Source organism: Stomoxys calcitrans, chromosome 5 (genome assembly GCF_963082655.1).
Source record: "Stomoxys calcitrans chromosome 5, idStoCalc2.1, whole genome shotgun sequence".
Taxonomy (NCBI): domain Eukaryota; kingdom Metazoa; phylum Arthropoda; class Insecta; order Diptera; family Muscidae; genus Stomoxys; species Stomoxys calcitrans.
The window spans coordinates 29,982,373-30,003,021 of record NC_081556.1 but is presented as its reverse complement, the minus strand read 5'-3'; the positions used below and the strand labels follow the sequence as shown (position 1 = coordinate 30,003,021).

At 39.4% G+C, this 20,649-nt stretch overlaps 1 protein-coding gene across 5 annotated transcripts in view; it reads right to left on the bottom strand.

Annotated features, from left to right (window-relative positions):
• LOC106093722 (nephrin) overlaps positions 1–20,649 on the bottom strand; it is a 442,943-nt gene that overhangs the window by 47,044 nt on the left and 375,250 nt on the right. For all 5 annotated transcript variants that reach the window (XM_059368603.1, XM_059368606.1, XM_059368605.1 and 2 more), the window contains one exon: positions 2,776–2,990. In XM_059368603.1, the coding sequence (XP_059224586.1) occupies positions 2,776–2,990 (215 nt within the window). The remainder of the gene's footprint in view (positions 1–2,775; positions 2,991–20,649) is intronic.

Sequence of the window (20,649 nt, the reverse complement as noted above, 5' to 3'; positions counted from 1 at the left end):
CTTGAGCCACTAGAGGACACAATTATTATCCGATTTGGCTGAAATTTAGAATGAGGTTTTTTGTTAGGACTTTCAACAACTGTGCTAAGAATAGTTCAAATCGGTCCATAACCTGATATAGCTGCCATATAAACCGATCTGGGGTTTTGACTTCTTGAGCCTCTAGAGGACGCAATTATTATCCGATTTGGCTGAAATTTTGCTTGAGGTGTTTTGTTATGACTTTCAACAACTGTGCTAAGAATAGTTCTAATCAGTGCATAACCTGATATAGCTGCCATATAAACCGATCTGGGGTCTTGACTTCTTAAGCCTCTACAGGGAGCAATTCCTATGCTATTTGGCAGAAATATTGCATGACATGTTTTGTTATGATTTCCAACAACTGAGCTGAGTATGGTTCAAATCGGTGCATAACCTGATATAGCTGCCATATAAACCGATATAGGGTCTTGACTTCTTAAGCCTCTACAGGGAGCAATTCCTATTCGATTTGGCAGAAATATTGCATGACGTGTTTTGTTATGATTTCCAACAACTGAGCTGAGTATGGTTCAAATCGGTGCATAACCTGATATAGCTGCCATATAAACCGATCTGGGGTCTTGACTTCTTAAGCCTCTACAGGGAGCAATTCCTATCCGATTTGGCAGAAATATTGCATGACGTGTTTTGTTATGATTTCCAACAACTGTGCTAAGAATAGTTAAAATCGGTCCATCGGATATAGCTGCCATATAAACCGATCTGGGGTTTTGACTTCTTGAGACTCTAGAGAGCGCAATTCTTATTCGATTTGGCTGAAATTTTGTTCAACGATTTCTCTCGTGACTTTCAACATACGTGTCGAATATGGTCTGAATCGATCAATAGCTTGTTACAGCTCCCATATAAACCTATCTCCCGATTTTGCTTCTTGAGTCCTTACAAGGCGCAATTCTTATCCGAATGAACTGAAATATTACACAGTGACTTCCACAATGTTCAGCATTTATTTATGATCCGAATCGGACTATAACTTGATATAGCTCCAATAGCATAAAAATTCTTATTCAATATTCTTGGTTTGCCTAAAAAGAGATACCGCGCATAGAACTCGACAAATGCGATTCATGGTGTAGGGTATATAAGATTCGACCCGAGCGAACTTAGCACGCTCTTACTTGTTCATTTTCTATTTGGGACTTTATTGCATTGGGGCCTTATTTCATACCGCCAGAATCCTTCTGTAGTAATGCCAGAAATATTCAATTAGGTCTGGGTGTCTCAAATGGTTGGAAGCTTCCTTTACCATAAAGTCCGCAAACGGAAAGGCGACAAGAGTTTCGAAACAGAGGTCAGTAGACTTATACACAGATCATAGAATACAATTGGATGACCTGAACGAATCGTAACTCCTGGAAACACTTGCACAGGATAATAGAGGGCACACAGAGGTGACATAATCTAGGAACAATGAGGTCCATCGAAGGCTCATAACTTCGATGGACCTCATTGTTCCTAGATTATGGCACCTCTGTGTGCCCTCTTGTCGCCTTTCCTTCAGAACCGTTTTTGTGCTAATATCTTTCTCGAAGCAAACCACTGTCTTCGAAAGGCTCCACCATTGCAGTCGTAATCCTATTGACATTGTCTTCAATGCCTTTTATGCTTGGACAATACAAAGCATCTTGCCCAAGACTTATTTTGAGTATTTTTTCCCAGTTGAATGAAACAAATTTAAACGCCCGTAAGCAAAAGCCCCATTACACTTCCACTCCTGCTTATGTCATGTCATATTCTTATCTCTTACTGTGAGAACGTTGGTTGAGGGCAAAAATCTCAAGTCGACGTTGTTTCAATTTCCATGCCAAATATTTCACATGTTTTCCGTGTTGGTTTGCTAGTTTATCTCTATCTGACATTCACACGTCCTACCACGCGTAAACCTAACTTTGAACACTGAATGTCCATCCGTCCGTCTAGGCAAATGACATGAACCCACGTTTTGGAGTCTTTGCTATTTCTGTCTTTGTAGTCGACCATTGCAAACAATTTTAATCGCTTTTTGCCATTTACCAACCATCTCCTGGCAACCTGAGCGGCCATCATGTCACATACACTAGCAACACAAACACTTACTCAAATACATTGGCAAAAGCCTTACTATAGGGGTAGTAGTTTTAGAGGGACAGAACTTTAGTGTTAAAAAACCAGCAAAAAATTTAGTCTGACATTTTTTAGAGAAATTTTTTGTTTGAAAAAACTAGAGGCTCAAGAAGTCAAGACCCTAGATCGGTTTATATGGCAGCAATATCAAAACATTGACCGATTTGGCCCATTTCAAATCCCAACCGACCTACAGTAATAAAAAGTTTTTGTGCAAAATTTCAAGCGGCCAGCTTTACTCCTTCGAAAGTAAGGGTGCTTTCGACAGACAGACGGACGGGAAATACCCACCTTGTACCTTAAGATACCCTCCCCTTATATCACACACTTTGCTGTATTTCTTAGTTCTTTCATGGCCCATGGGCCATGACTATTTGGTTGGAAGTCACAGTCGTCCATGAGGACACAGGGGCCGTGCGCGCTTCCTTCGTTCCTGTTCCGTTTTTGTCTCCCTCCGCAATCAATTTTTCATTAATGTTTTTTTCTTCGACTATTGATATTAAAGTTCTATCACTCTTAAAAATAACACCTTTTAGCTTAAGATTCCCGCCCCTTTATATCACACACTTTACTGTATTTCTTAGTTCTTTTATGGCCCATCGGCCAAGGCTATTTGGTTTAACTTACATTCTCTGACACCGGTGTGTAGTGGGCAATGCTGCGTCCTCGATCGATGGCTATGAGGGATGCCGGTATATCAATTGTTTCAGCAAGTGTTGCATTGAATCTCCACACGTATGTTGCTTCCGCTGGATTTGCTTCAATTTCACAAGCGATTTTTGCCATCTCATGTCGTCCAGTGCTGTAGACGGTACGTTGTCCTTGCCGGCATACGGGTGCAACTGTCAAGATAGAGAATGAGAAAATAAAGAATAAATGCAGGCATGGCATGAATGTAAGCAGTAAGCAGCAAAGAGCCTACAAAGACATGAGATTGTGAAATAATTTATTAAATCAGATATGCTTACACACACACACACACTCCCTTATGCGCGAATACATGAGCAGGAAACGGAAGGCAGGCACACAAACTGCCGATTAAAAGAAAAAAATTTTTTTTTTCTCTGGCAAAAAAAAACCTTGAGTTCCTGTGATTGATTTCAACCAGCCGTGTAGTAAATCACTTAACCACAAGGACAATTCGTTTGTAAAATTGAGGTTCTTAAAATATTGCCATGGCCAGGCCAAAGGAGGATGGAGAAACTTTGAAAATTCCATTAAATGTGAGTGATCGAATTATTAAGGCATGAAAAATTGTTTAAGGCGTCATAGGTCCTACCGGAGTCCATAATAACTGAGAGTGATAGAATAACTATGGCTTATAGAACAGGAAGCCTATGGTAAAACAAATTGCTGACAATCTTCGGGCGATCTCAGGAAATCAACTTTTGGTATCTATTAATCAAATACAATTATAAAATATTCATTAAAAAATTTTGGGCAGAATATGCTAAGATTAAGCAACGCCCCGATAATAGGAGTCGGAGTACAAACGGAGAGGTAGTGGTACCACCACAGCTTTAGAAAGTAGCATCTGTGGTATTCTAAAGAATAATTATACAAGGCAGTCTGATTTGAAACTGCCATCAAAAGCTTGGCTATGAAGGTCTACAATCCGAAGATGGGTCTGAAGACCATTTTGGTGTATATTTATGCGAATGGAGTTGTGGTTTTAGAAGGTAGAAACATGAGCCAATTTGGGACTATAATAAAGTAAACAAAGTTAGAATGTTTTCAACAGACAGATGAAGGGGTGGACGAATGGACAGACAGATGCAGAGAGACAGCCTCAGAGATAGGCAGAAAGGCAGACTGACAAACAGAGAGACAAACGGACAAATGGACAGTATTTTGTTGACATTTGCTCTATAGACAAAACTTCATTGACATTTTCTCTAAGGACAAAATTTCATTGAAATTTAATAATGGACTGTCGTCTGTATACAGGGTGGCTGATGAAAGCCGCTACCAAAAAAAAATGTAATAACTTTTTTTCTATTTAATAATAATAATTTAATAATTAATTTAATTAATTAATTAATTAATTTAATTAATAATAATTTAATAATTAATTTAATAATTTAATTTAACATGAATAAAAGAAAAATGTATTCCATACACCGAAAAAAAAATGTAGCAATATTCATCATTGTAGCAATATTCATCAGCCACCCTGTACCCCGAGGTCCTTGCAGAATTAACTGGGCCTCCTCCAGTTTGTGACGATGCTGGTTGGTATCGGGGCCGATACAAACTAATTACCTTCCGTGGGGATCACACTCAATTGAGAGGCATCGTTGCGCCCTCAAGAAGATTGGCGAGATCTGGCCAGGTGCTGCACTGGACTTAGTCAAAAAGGAAGATATTCCTTCCCGGCCTATGGCACAAGCTTGGATGCCAAGGATTTCCTCAGATTCTTGGGAGACTGAGGGACTGTAATCTCAACCATACAACCAACGACTGGAAGATTGGTAGATTGGAAGAGGCTAATGGTGTCGGGAGAGATGCAGTATTCGTATAAAACTCCGGCTGTCTCGCAAACCTCATGAAGTCTAATTGAATCCACACTTGAGAGACTAAGGGACTGTAATCTCAATCACTCAACCAACGACTGGAAGATTGGTAGATGGGAAGAGGCTGATGGTGAGCGGAGACATGCAGTATTCGTACTAAACTTCGGTTGTCTCGCAGACCTCAAGAAGTCTAAAAGCATCCACACTTGGAAGTTAAAGGGACTGTAATCCCAATCTTTCAACCAGTATTCGTACTAAACTCCGGCTGTCTCCGCAGACCTCAAGAAGTCTAATAGAGTTGTGTCCTAGGGATTCAAAAAGTTCAATCTGAATGTCTATAGAAGCGGTAGGGTTGGGGAATCAGGAGAAAACTCAGCAGTTGTGGCTGAACACTTGTCTGAGAAACTATTGACCACATCTCTAAAGTCTGGAGGATTACAGGAGACTGGAAGTCCCCCTGCCACTATAGGAACAGGAGAGGAAGGCGTCGAAAAGGGACCCGACAAGTTTTGTGTGGCTGGGTAATTCGGTTGGATTGGGCACAAGGTGTGCGCCAGCGGGTAAGAACAGAATTCAAAAGGTACTTCGACAGCAGCAGCTAATGCAGCATCTAAGAAGGAATCGTACACACAGTAGGTGTCCTGAGGAAGAGTGGTTCCACTGTTACTCAACTGCTCCAGGATACGTAAGGAAACTCATCACGACAAGATTGAACGAATCTTGTGAGGATAAACTCCTGGTGGACTCAGAAGACGAGGCTAACGCAACAGTGGTGGAAATTCTCAATACTGACTATGGTCCGCTTTTTGCAGATAAATCTCCACTATTGTAAGGCCGCACAACAAGCCGATTACTGGCTTAGGTGTATGTCCATAGTGGCATGGGACGGATTAAAATCTGCACCCTCTTTTTGACCTAACCTAAAGCCGCTTCGGCGGCACTAAAGGTCCTTCTGACGGCAGGAGGATTCGACGTGGTTCATATTCAGGAGCATTGAGTGTGTGGAGGAATGGTTTGTGGACTAAGAAATCCTGGATTTAAACAACTCAAGAGTACTTGGAATGGGAGACACAGAGCTTATATTCTTGCGAAGAGTAGTATAAATGTTTTCCTTCTTTCATCGCTAAACACTGAAGATTTAGTAGTAGCCACCATTGAAATAAACAAGTCTCCTTACTGGCTTGCCTCCCTATATATGGCTCACGTTTCAAACCTTAAGGTGCTGGTTGAAGCCGCTCCTACAGGAAAAAAAAAGGAAAAAGGGCCTCATTGTAGGAAGTGATGCTACTGCACATCACCAGATATGGGGAAGTTCAGATGTTAAAGAAAGGGATGAGCACCTTATCGTATATATCTGGCAATTTGTAATAACTGGAATAAACCGATCCTTTACCAGGAACAGGCAGGAGGTACTCGATATTACCTTTGTATCGGAAGATATAAGTGGAAGAATAAACGACTGGGAAGTGATGGATGACCACAGCTTCTCTGATCATCGTTATATTAGTTTTAGTCTTGGAGAAAATACTGAAGTAGTGGTCCCTGAGCTAAACAAAAGAAAGGTGGACTGGGATAGATTTGGGCACACATTCTGCACGTCTATCCCTTTTAGACAAGAAAAGAAAGTGGCAACCGCGCAGGATATAGACACACTGGCTTAGCGGATCACGAAGGCCCTAAATGACGTTCTCGTGTCAGTATGTCCTAGTTTCCAGCCAAGGGGCAAACAGCGACCGCCATGGTGGACCCCAGAAGCTGGTTGGTCTAAGGAAGGACTGCAGAAAACTCTTCAACAGAGCAAGAGCCACAACAGCACCAAACGATTGGGACATCTATAAGGCTGAGCTAAAAATATATAAGGGTGAGCAGAGAAAGGCTCAGAACAAATCCTGGTTTGAGTTCTGCAGCTTCGTGGAGGATACATCTGAGGCCTCTAGGCTAAGGAAGATTCTGTCCTCGAGACCTATTATGGTGCGGTATATTCAGAAGTCAGAGAATGTATGGACAATGTCTAGTGAGGAAACACTAGAACTATTCGTTGGCACGCATCTCCTGGGAAATTCTCCAACGGACAACGTGTCGGCAGAAGATGTTGTCACTGGTATGCATTCGTAGGGGTTTTTAGGGAAGTTGTGTCTGAGCCGAAAATCCTTTTTGGCAATAAGAAGGTTAGACTGTTTTAAGTCGTCAGGGCCTGATGATGTATCACCGATTGAATTACAAGCTGTATCTGATAGACTTTTCTTTAAAGATAAAATTTCACTGAAATTTTGTCTAAAAAGAAAAAATATCATTAAAATTTTCTCTAAAGACAAAATTTCATTAAAATATTCTCTAAAAGCAAAATTTTCGTTTAATAGATGCGCCCTCTAGCGGCTCGAGAAGTGACCTATATCAGGTAATGGGGTATGGGACCTATATTAGGTAATGAACCGATTTGGGCCATACTTGGCTCATTTGTTGATGATCAAACCAGAACACTTCCTGCAAAATTTCAGGCAAATGGGATAATAATTGCGCCCTCTAGAGGCTCAAAAAGTCAAGATCAGAAATCGAGTTGCATGGGAGCTATATCAGGTCATGAACCCATTTGAACCATACTTAGCATAGTTGTTATAACTTAAAACAAGAATACTTCATGAAAATTTTCTGTTACATGGGTTAAAAAAGGCGCCCTCTAGAGGCTCAAGAAGTCCAGATCAGAAATCGGGTTATATGGGGCTATATCGGGCTATAGATCGATTTAGACCGCACAAGCCACAGAACACTTCATGCAAAAAATGGGATAATTGTGCCCTCTAGCGGCTCAAGAAGTCAAGACCTGAGATCGCTTTATATAGGAGCTATATCAGGTTATGAATCTATTTGGGCCATACTAGGGCACTGGAGACTACTCTAGATATTCGACCCATTGACATACAGTTTAAGTGTGAGGCTGCCATAGCGTCTATGAGACTTAAGGCGATGGGAGAATGGATAGAGGATAGGAGCAGCTCATACCCTCGCGGTATAATGGAGGCGATGATAGGAAATCTGGAAGGAAGGGAAGAGGTTTCCGATCGGATACCTGAGACGACACTTGAGGTTGAGTGCGAGGCGGCATAGTCGTGGATTGACGGAACCCTAGTATTGCCATCTGGAATATCATGTTACACGGTTGGATCAAATCTAGAGTACAGAGTGGGCCTGGTTGTATACATTGAGAACCCAGGGACTAAAATCTATTTTAGACTGCCTGACCATAATGCGGTCCTGCAGGCGAAAATCCGGGCGATCACGAAATGCGTGAGGTGGTGTGGTGCTAACGCGAGGACGTCGAACATCGTTACGGACTGAGAACTGGCCATCAGGACAATAACAACCAGAAAGGTAAAGTCACGAAGAGTCTTCTAGTGTAAGAAGGAGATTAACGTCGTCTCTGAGAACTGCACGATCCGCATCGAAAAAGCTGACGATTTGGCAGTGAAGGCCAGATGACTGCCGTCAACAAAATTGGTTAACCCAAAGCCTTTCGGGTTTGTGGTCTACGAAAGCACATGTAACTCTGTGGAACAACGAAACTCCTATGGGGAGATCTGGATTGTGAGAAGACGAGGCTATTACTGAAAGGAAGGTGAGTGAAGCTTTCGGTATCATAACGGGACACATGGGACTACGGGCTCACTTATGCAAAATCGGTTGGGCAAGTGATAGCCCGTGTAGGGCATGTAGGGGAGATGATGAGACGTTGGAGCATTTCCTATGTTATTGTCCAGCTTTCGCGGCGTACAGACACAAACACTTAGGTGGGGACACAATACGAGAGTTATGGAAAATAATTAGCGATTTTGTAAGAAGCACGAAATTTAAAAGGAAGTATTCGTACACAATCTCAAGCGCCAAGCCTTATTCCTTCGAAAGCAAGCGTGCTTTCGACATACGGACGGACAGGGCAAAATCGACTTAAAATGTCAAGACGATCAAGAATATATGTACGAAATTACGAGATTAGAAATATTAGAAATAAATTCTTCCGCTACACACCTATGCGAGAGAACTGTGTCCGCTGTTCCTTAATGGAATGTTGATAAGCAAATTTTGCATATCAAGTAAACAAGCATTAAGTACGGCCGGGCCGAATTTTGGATACCCACCACCTCGGGTATATATGTAAACCCCCTTTCGTCACAATCCGATGAAAATTGGTTAACTTTTGCACCCAAATTCGGTACGGACATTGAGTGGTTTTATAAATATAAGTCACTGTTGAATTTTGTATTTAAATTTTCAACAAAATCGGGTAATAAATAAAGCTGTTATGAGCTTCAGACCCTAAACCGGCATATCGGTCTATATATCTAAATACAGTCCCACTTTTACCATATTTTAGTGAAATTGGATAAAATATAATGCTTTTATGGGATTCAGACAGTTTATCGGGAGATCGGTCTATATGGCAGCTATATCTAAATATAGTCCGATCTGAACCATACTTAGGTCAGATGTCAGGAGGCTTGAAGTAACCCACTGTTTCAAATTTCAGTGAAATTGGTCAATAAATAAAGATTTTATGGGATTCAGACCCTCTATCGGCATATCGGTCTATATGGCAGCTATATCGAAATATAGTCCGATCTGAACCATACTTAGGTCAGATATCAGGAGGCTTGAAGTAACCCACTGTTTCAAATTTCAGTGAAATTGGTCAATAAATAAAGATTTTATGGGATTCAGACCCTCTATCGGCATATCGGTCTATATGGTAGCTATATCGAAATATACTCCGATCTGAATCATACTTAGGTCAGATGTCAGGAGGCTTGAAGTAACCTACTGTTTCAAATTTCAGTGAAATTGGGCAATAAATAAAGATTTTATGGGATTCAGACCCTCTATCGGTAGATCGGTCTATGTGGCAGCTATATCTAAATATAGCCCGATGTGAACCATACTTAGGTCAGATGTCAGGAGGCTTGAAGTAACCCACTGTTTCAAATTTTAATGAAATTGGACAATAATTAAAACTTTTATGGCCTTCAGTCCCTTTATCGGCAGATAGGTCTATATGACAGTTATATCGTAATATAGTCCGATCTGAACCATACTTAGGTCAGATGTCAGGAGGCTTGAAGTAACCCACTGTTTCAAATTTCAGCGAAATTGGGCAATAAATAAAACTTTTATGGGCTTCAGACCCTTTATCGGCAGATCGGTCTATATGGCAGCTATATCTAAATATAGTCCGATCTGAACCATATTTGGGTCCTATGTTAGGAGGCTTGAAGTAACCCACTGTTTCTAATTTCAGCGAAATCGGATAAAAAATAAAGCTTTTACGGGCTTCAGACCTTTTATCGGCATATCGGTCTATATGGCAGCTATATCAAAATATAGTCCGATCTGAACCATACTTAGGTCAGATGTCGGGAGGATCAAAATAACTCACTGTTTAAAATTTCAGCGAAAATGGGCAATTAATAAAACTTTTATGGGATTCAGACCCTTTATCGGCAGATCGGTCTATATGGCAGCTATATCTAAATATGGTCCGATTTGAACCATATTTGGGTCCTATATTAGGAGGCGTAAAACTACTCACTGTTTCAAATTTCAGCGAAATCGGATAAAAAATATAGCTTTTACGGGCTTCAGACCCTTTATCGGGACATTGGTCTATATAGCAGCTATATCTATATATAGTTCGATCAGAACCATATTGGGGTCAGATGTCGGGATACCTAAAACTACTCACTGTTTAAAATTTCAGCAAAATCGAATGAAAAAAAGAAGTTTTTATGGGCATTATATCCTTTATCGGAAAATCGGTCTATTGGGTTGCCCAAAAAGTAATTGCGGATTTTTCATATAGTCGGCATTGACAAATTTTTTCACAGCTTGTAATTGCATTCTTTCTTCTGTCAGTTATCATCTGTTACTTTTAGCTTGCTTTAGAAAAAAGTGTAAAAAAAGTATATTTGATTAAAGTTCATTCTAAGTTTTATTAAAAACGCATTTACTTTCTTTAAAAAAATCCGCAATTACTTTTTTGGCAACCAATATATAGCATCTATACCCGAATATGGTCCGATTTGGCCCGTTCAAGAACTTAACCAGCGTGCATCAAAAAGACGTACATGTGCCAAATTTTAGCTCAATATCTCAATTTTTGAAACCTGTAGAGTGATTACAACAGACAGACGGATTGACGGACAGACGGACAAACACACGGACATCGTTAAATCGTCTTAGAATTTTACGACGATCCGAAATATATATACTTTGTAGGGTCGGAAATTGATATTTCGATGTGTTGCAAACGGAATAAATATACCCCCTATCCAACGGTGGTGGGTATAAAAAGTTAGACATTTCCAGTTTAAGAACATTTTTATTTATATCCCTGCTTCATGGTTTCATACACATTCATCAAAAATGCAAAGACGGTTATAATTACATTTGTTATCTTCGAATTTTCCCTGCGGCAGTTTCTTGTCTAACTAATTGACTAATTTGTACTTAAATTCTTATTAAGTTATGAAAACTCAAATTATCTCCCTTGTGATATCTCTGCTACAAAGAATAATGGCCAGTATGGAGTAATCTAATAAACTTTTATTTAAATTAAAATTAAAGCAATTATGTTGAAGCCCCCAATGCTTTGAAACTTCAGTCATAACATTCAAGCATTAGCAATAGCTTATTTGAAAATTTATGCCTGCAAAAGACTGCCGCTGCCAGGACATTACAAACAATGGTGCGTTTGTTAAAGCTACCCATCATAGATCGTTTGTTAAAGCTGCCTGGAAATAGTTCATGGTGGATATTTAAAATTATGATGCCATTTTTGTAGGCAATAAAAAATCTTCTAAAATATAGTTTTCAACACAGCTTTTGCAATGTACACTGTACACAATGTGTGCTTGTTGTAAATTTAAACTTATATCACTCTCCATATTCCTGTCACCAGCTCTGGCGAAGGCATTCGCTTCCATTTATTATTATGAACACAGGCGGAAGAGGCAATTGTAAATAGGCGAGCAGGCAGGGCGGGATATGGTGGTGTATGCATGCATGCATGTATGCATAGACCTCTCACAGGACGACCGACCTTTGTTTGGTATCTTTGGAGTAACTATACCGGCGCAAGTCATAATGGTCGAAACAAAAGCTTTGCTCTGATATGTATATGTTAGATTATTTCCTTCCACATACACACAGTCGCAGGACTTACACACACGGACACTAATACAAACATGCAACAATGACAAGCAATTTGTTAGCCTGTCTACAATAAAACACCAAAAATGAACATTTGCTATCTCTCTGGTCACCACCACTAACACTGGCAGTGGTGTAGCCACCACTCAACTATTCCACTACTACTGCTACCATCACCGCCACCACCAGCTCCACCACCAAATGCGAACCATCCATGAAACATGGAGCCACATGGCTTCTACCACACTCCAGTGCATGAATTTCATCATCGTCCACGTCGTCATTGTTGTCGGCATCCGTCCGAGAGTATTACCATTGGGATGGGAATATTCATATGAAGTATTATTACATTGTTGTGCCCTATAAACAGCACAGCGTTATATTGGTGCTAAAGCAATTGTTTGTAACCAAACTGAGAAAGATGGATTAGAAAAGAGAAAGGCATAGGATTTTGTAGAGTGAACAGATCAATTTTCTGTCAGTGTTTATAACCTTCCGCAATCCGTTAACCCTGAGAACTTGTGAAAGGTATTTTATATATAAAATTCAATTTGTGTTTGTTTGTATGCTTGTGTATGTCCCACTCTAAAAAGATATAAGAGAGTTAAAGAGGGCGCAGCGTAGCGGGCCCGGTTCGGCTAATTTCATATAATTAAGCATAGTAAAGGTCCTATGAACAGGAGATATGAACAGACGGACGGACGGGCAGGCAGGCAGACAAACAGAATTTGATAAGCATCAGCGGGGGTACTTTTGTCATATTAATGAGAGCTGGCCGATTCAATTTTAAACTAATAAGGTAACAGCATTTTAATGAAGAGTCCGTGAGCCCATAGGGCAGAGGTTAGCATGTCCGTCTATGACGCTGAATGCCTGGGCTCAAATTCTAGCGAGAACATCAAAAACAAGTATTGTAAAAAGGCATTAAGTTCGGATTAGCCGAACTTTGGTTACCCACCTCCTCGCATACACCGCATATTGTATCGAATAGTTTGCTTATTCTTCCACCGTAGAACACGCGCATTTTTAAATTCTCATATTGAACTTTTATTAGTGTTGTAATTTTGTTTTTGGATGCCATTTCTTGCGAGAGTATTCCATATTCTTTTCCGGTTGATCGTGTCGAATACTTTTTCAAAGTCCATAAATGTAATTAATAAGGGAGAGTTATATACGTTGCACTGCTCGATTATTAGGCGAAGGTGAGGGATGAGAATACGGGATGAGAGTACGGTTCAAGATAGCGCTATTTAAAATTTTGCATACGATTGGAGTTAAAGCAGTGCCCCTCCAGTTTTCGCATTATTTGAGGTCCTCTTTCTTAGGGATTTAATTACAAGACTTTCCTTCCAGTCATTCGGTATGGTTTCTGATATCCAATTTTTTTCGAAAAGTGGTTGTTGCATGATTGCGGAGTTTCGCATTTAAAAGTTCTGCGGTGATATTATCAATACCCGGAAATTTGTTATTTTTATGCTGGCTTATGGCGCTAGCGATTTCGTCTCCAACTGGTGGTTCTTCGCTAATTGAACTTATATGATGGCGACCCTATGGTCTGCTTCTGAGTCAAATTCAGAATTGTTATGATTGAGGACTTCTTGTAAGTGCTCTCTCCACCTGTTAAATTGCTCCTCCGCTGAAGTGAATATTGTGCCAGACTTATCTTTAATGGGGGCGTTGTGAAAAATGGTTTTATACCGTTTTTAAGTTCCCAGTATTTGAAGCGGATTCTGCTTCAGAAGCTAGGTTGTTGATGTAGTTTGATAAGTGTTTTATGTTTGGCATGGAGCTCAGCCATTTTAATTGGATTTTCTTCACTCAGAAGAAGTAGTTAAGCTTCTCGTCTCCTCGACTAGGTTCCAGAATACATAAGAAAGCCACTCTTTGTTTTCTCTTCTGACATGTCCGATCCTATCTGTTGCTGTCTTTGAATTTGCCCTCTATTTTTCTCCACTCTTCGTTTACGTCTATACTCTATAGCGACGTAGATATGTACGTATATGGTTGTAGTTGTTACTAATGTTCCTAACGAATATGTTCCTTGTGCCGCTTGACTTGAGTTTTGATGTATTGAAAGGTTTTCGTGGTAGTTGTCGGGTCGGCAATATTGTACCTCTTGAGTGTAAGCTTAAGCTTAGCCACTACTAGGTAGTCGTCGGATGCTATATCAGCGCTCCTAAACCCTCTGACTTCTTGTTGTAGTTGAAACCATTAAAGAGACCGTGTATCTCTTTACTTCCACGTGAATATGTGGTGCGGCTTATGTGCGAAGTATGATCCGCCTACTGCAAGTTCGTAATTTGCGCAGTTTTCTAGGAACATTTCTCCATTTTTGGTTCTTTCTCCGGCACTATTTTTACCCATGATATGTTCAATCCAGTGTTGTCATTACCAACTCGAGCGTTCATACTACTAACACTAACTTTCCCATGAACTTTCCATTAAAAAGTAGGGGATACTTCTCTCATACCAATGAGTGTAGTTCGATTAATGTCCAATTATGCTCAAAATGATAAGGCAACTCCTCTTTTATGCCGAGTTCGAACGGCGTGCCACATAGCGACACCACTTGGTAGAGAAGTTATAACATGGCAGGATATCTCACAACTGCAGCCAGCATTAGTAAGGAGATAACCACCGCTGAAAATGTTCTGATGTTCGCGCCGGGATTCGAACCCATGCGTTTGGGGTCAAAGGCGCACTCGCTAACCTCTGTGCCACGGTGGACTCCTATCGTTCATATTACCCTTAAATATGACCATGTCATAGCGGTTGCCATTCGCTATCGCTCGGATTAATTCATCGTAGTTTTTGCCAGCTATATCTAAATATGACCATATTGAACCATATTGAAGATTAATGTCAAAGAGCCAAAGATAGCCCACTGTGTCAAATTTCAGCGAAAACGATGAATAGGGAGATCGGTACATATAGTAGTAGTAGTAGTAGTAGTAGTTCTTCTTCTTTATTTAACTATTTTTTCTTTTCATTTAATATCAAGAATACATTCAGTTATTCTAATTTATTTTTAATATGGACAATGTATCATCAATTCGTTGTGAAGAAGTAAATAAATAAATGTTATTGCGACAATGTATTTAACGTCTGTCGCTCAATAAATTTTAACATCTTGGGAATTCTTTCTATTGGAATTCAGATAATAAATAGTGTCTATAAGTGTATGCTGATTTTAAATATGTTACGATGTTGTCCCAATCGGCATCATTCTTGCCGTCCAATTTCTCCAAAATCTCTTCCTGATTCAATATTGTCTTTCCAAAGGCCATCATTCTAAACTCGCTTAAAATAGGACATATACCAAGGAAGTGTTGAAAGGTTTCTTCTGCTCGCATGTTGCACAATTTACATAATCGCTCCTCTTCACTGGTAGTAAATCTGTTGTACCCCAGGTATAACATTCCACTTCTAGCTTTAAATATCCATGCAATCTTTTCTTGTGTATATTTGTCATTCAAATACAGCTGTGCTCTAGATGGATTCAAAAATTTGTAATCTCGGGAATCGCTTTGTAGTTTTCGTTGGATCCTTTTATGCTTAAGATCTAGTTTTAATGAACATAGTAGTTCTGTTGAGAAAGTGTTCCAAGATTCAATGCTATTTATAGTCTCGGGCCATTGTACATTAAGACTCTGTGTTACTGCTCTTAACTCTTTCACCCAAAAGATATTTTTGCGCATCACTATTGCTGTTAATTGGTTAGGCAGACGATAACTGTTATATTGAAACATGATTCGTCCGAGATATTTCAAGTGCAATCCTAATGAATAAATTTGGCTATCTTCCACATCAGTTTCTAACATTAAGATATATGTTGGTGTATGCATCGGTAATCGCAATAATTTCTTAATGAAAAATCTTTGCAAGAAATTAACTTCTTCGAAATGAGCAAAACCCCAAACTTGTGCTGCATAAGTTTGTATTGACCTGCAGACCGATAAATAAAGTCTCCATTTCGCATTCATGCATATATCATTTCGCCCAATTACACTGTCCCATGTAGTATTTAGAGCATTCTTCGCCATTATGTTCCGATTTTGTACATGTTTTCCAAATTTCATGGTTGGGGTAAAGGTTACACCAAGATATTTAAATTCATTTGTTATCCGGACTTGTCTTTCATTAAACTTCCATACTTCTTTTTTGCTAGGTCTACCTCCATTTCTAAATACCATTATATCTGATTTTTCTAGATTTACTTCGAGATTCCAAGTTTTACAATAGGTTTCGAGTTTACCTATCATCTCTTGCATTATTGTTATATCGTCTGCAAGTAAAACAATGTCATCGGCGTATAGCAATAGGCGAATGTTGATGTTTTCAATATATAATCCTCCTCCCAGATTGTCATGCAAATCATTTATATAAAGTGTAAAAAGCATGGGTGAAAGTAGACACCCTTGTTTTACACCTCTTGTTGTTGCAAAGTACTCTGACCTCTCCTGCCCAGTCCATACTGCCGACTCCGTATTTTTATATATGTTTTCGATAACTTTTACTATTTTATATGACAGCCCAATTTGGTGCAATTTAAAGATCAATGCCTGGCGAGATATGTTATCAAAGGCAGCCTTAAAATCAATGAAAAAAGCGTACACTTTTTTCCTTTCACTAAGTTTCAGACTAACTATAGCTGCCAGGTTGTATATATTGTCAACAGTAGAATATTGCCTCCGGAATCCAGCTTGGTATTCTACCAGAATATGATTTTCCTCGGCCCATGTATAAATGCGATCGTTTAAAATACCCATAAATATCTTGGCGGCACAATTCATAAATGAGATACCTCTATAATTGGAAGGGTTGTCGTAATCGCCTTTCTTATGAATAGGGTAAATTATAGATTTTGTAAAGATCTTATCCATGGTGCTTTCATTGAAAATGTTATTATAAGTGCTTAAAAGCTGGAGGTGAAATTGCTCTGTTGCGTATACGAAGAACTCATATGGTATTCTATCTTCACCCGGTGCCTTATTCAACTTGACTTTGTGAAGCATATTTTCCAATTCACCCATGGTTATGGGTCCATCTAAAATCGGATCATGGTACATATAGCAGCAACATTGAAATGTAGGCTGATCTTGACCATACCCGGTAGGAATGTCGAAGGGCCTAACAGAACTCATTGTGCTAATTTCAACGAAATCGGTTAATAAATTCGTCTATTATGAGCCTGAAACCTTAAATCGGGAGATCGGTATATATGACAGTATTGAACAGGAAAGTCGAGGAGCCTAACACAACTAGCTATACGAAATTTCAGCGAGATCCGACAATAAATACTCCTGTTGTAGACCCAAGACCTTAAAATGAGAGATTTGTCTATATGCCATCTATATCGAAATATAGCCCGATTTTAACCCTACTCGGTACAAATGTCGAGGATCCTAACGCAACTCATTTTGTCCTTTTTCACCAAAATCGGTTAATAAAATCGGCCTAACACAACTCGCTATACCAAATTTCTGCGAATATTGGTCCATCAATGCGCCTGTTATGGGACCGTAACATTAAATCGAGAGATCGATTTATACGACAGCTATATACAAATCTGGTCCGATCTGGCCCAAATTAAACAAGGATATCGAAAGGCCTAACACAACTCACTGCATCAATTTTCAGCTCCAGGTTGTTTTTTACTTAATACCAACAATATCTCCCCAGAAAAATTTGTTTATCTACTCCCAAATACGATACCCTTTATTTGTCCCTTCTATAGCCAAGATCGGTCAATATTCCCTTTTGGGCAGGGATTTTGGAGTTTCATATTGTAATAATCGTCCAAAATGCCCATTTGAGTGGGTTTTCAGGTCAGCGTGGCCCCCTAGGTATTCGGACCAAATTTGTAATATCAAATTCGTACTTTACTCTCTCATTTGAGTGCCATATCGTCCCCATCGGTCTACTACAATATTATTTTTGGGTATTACTTTTGGGGTAAGGGGGAGGATCCAGCTGTCTACCGATATTAAAAAAATATTATACAACCTTTTTGCTCCTTCCAGGCCATATTCGTAATCTAATCCCTAATACCTTTCATATTAGTCCCATATTGACATTATCGTCACATAAGCCCATTTGAGGAAGTTTGGGGACGGGGCGGCCCCCTTTGTTCTTTGACCTAATGTTTACTATCATATTAGTACTCTACTCCCGCACACCTTTCATTTAAGTTCCATATTGTTTCCATTGAGTCCACTTTTATTTTTGGGTGGTGCTGTTGGGGTAAAGGGGAGTGTCCACTCCCCTTCGGATATCAAACAATTTTATAGCCTATTATTCTTTCTAGCCCTTCCTTCCTCCCTTCGGTGAAAATTTCAAGAAAATCGGTTCAACCGTTGTCGAGTCATTTGCGTACAAACAGGCGGACATACGAGCATACATTAATATTTATATAACAGATAGCTTATGACAAAGTCGACTTTACTCCCTTTTTGGTCCGTACTTATTGTGAGGACAATACAATGAGTGTAGCTTGACGCGGCATTGGTATTGGTGTTAGTGTTAGTAGCACTGTTGTAGCTCCTCCAGGAAGTAAGGACAATTCACATACATGCATATTATAATTTTGAGGCTTATTGCAAAGCCCTTTCGACATTTCTTTATGATGTTGTTAGATTCTTTTCATACAAACCAAATATGAATATGAACCGAACCGAAATATGACAGTTGATATACCAAAGGGATTATCTGACATTGTTGAGTTAAATCTGAAGAAATGACTACGCCGCTTTGTTTATTCTAACATAAATACGTGTACACCACAATTTTATTGTCGAGAGTGAACGGCGTGCCGCGTAACTTCTTAGGTTAGGTTTTGTTGAAAAGAGGGTATAGATATTAATTCGCCCCATGCCACTCAGATTGACCTATGGAAGCCTTCAATTAATACAAGCATTTTGTTTTGGGACTAGTTATCGCACATTGCAGTGAATGGGCTCACGTTATCCAGTTTAGCAAACTTTTCTCCATGTTGCAATTTTGACTAAACAAATTTTTCATCTCCTAAACTTATTTACTCTTACGTTTTCTTGTAGAATATTTGCAGTTTGTTAACTTAGTCTCATTTGCTTTCGACCTAAATCACATACTACATGTTTGCCGCTTACTTAGTTTTCTGTTTTGCTTTGAGCCCTGGGCAATTGTTTGGGGATTTTCAAGATTTCTATTAGGGAAAGAACTGGTAATTTGGTGGTATGTTCCTGTGGATTGTTGCTGTGGTGCTTTAATAGATGTTTTCCCAGTTATAATTTCTTAAATTAGAAAATTTTGGAAATTCCTAAGATTTAGGGTTTGGGGCACTACATGAGCATAAATGGGTGGAAATTTAATGAAATGACCAAGCAAAACACAAACAGAGAAAAAAAATTTTAAGAACAGAAAAGTTTAAGCAAAAAGTTTATTAAGTGTAAAGAGATGTCTCTGAAGACGAATTTCTCTTAAGACAAAATAAAAAAAAAAAAAATTTCTCAAGAAAAATTTCTAAGAAATTTTGTCTAAAGAAAAAATTTAAAAAAAAAAAATTTCCCAAAGAAAAAATTTTAAAACAAGTAAAAGCGTGCTAAGTTCGGCCGGGTCGAATCTTATATACCCTCCACCATGGATCGCATTTGTCGAGTTCTTTTCCCGGCATCTCTTCTTAGGCAAAAAAGGATATAAGAAAAGAGTTGCTCTGCTATTAAAACGATATCAAGATATGGCCCGGTTCGGACCACAATTAAATTATATGTTGGAGACCTGTGTAAAATTTCAGCCAATTCATATAAGAATTGCGCCCATTGGGGCTCACGAAGTAAAATAGATCTGTATCGGGCTATAGACCGATTCAGACCATAATAAACACGTTTGTTGATGGTCATGAGAGGATCCGTCGTACAAAATTTCAGGCATATCGGATAATAATTGCGACTTCTAGAGGTCAAGAAGTCAAGATCCCAGATCGGTTTATATGGCAGCTATATCAGGTTATGAACCGATTTGAACCTTATTTGACACAGTTGTTGAAAGTAAAAATAAAATACGTCATTTCAGCCAAATCGGATAGGAATTGCGCCCTCTAGAAGCTCAAGAAGTCAAATCCCCAGATCTGTTTATATGACAGCTATATCAGGTTATGGACCGATTTCAACCATACTTGGCACAGTTGTTGGATATCATAACAAAACACGTCGTGCGAAATTCCATTCCATTCGGATAAGAATTGCGCCCTCTAGAGGCTCAAGAAGTCAAGACCCAAGATCGGTTTATATGGCAGCTATATCAGGTTATGAGCCGATTTGAACCATACTTGGCACAGTTGTTGGGTATCATAACAAAACACGTCGTGCGAAATTCCATTCCATTCGGATAAGAATTGGGCCCTCTAGAGGCTCAAGAAGTCAAGACCCAAGATCGGTTTATATGGCAGCTATATCAGGTTATGAGCCGATTTGAACCATACTTGGCACAGTTGTGGGATATTATAACAAAACACGTCGTGCAAAATTTCATTCTGATCAGATAAGAATTGCACACGCTAGAGGCTCAAGAAGTCAAGACCCAAAATCGGTTTATATGGCAGCTATATCAGGTTATGGACCGATTTGAACCATACTTGGCACAGTTGTTGGATATCGTAACAAAACACGTCGTGCAAAATTTCATTCCAATCGGATAAGAATTGCGCACTCTAGAGGCTCAAGAAGTCAAGACCCAAGATCGGTTTATATGGCAGCTATATCAAAACATGGACCGATATGGCCCATTTACAATACCAACCGACCTACACTAATAG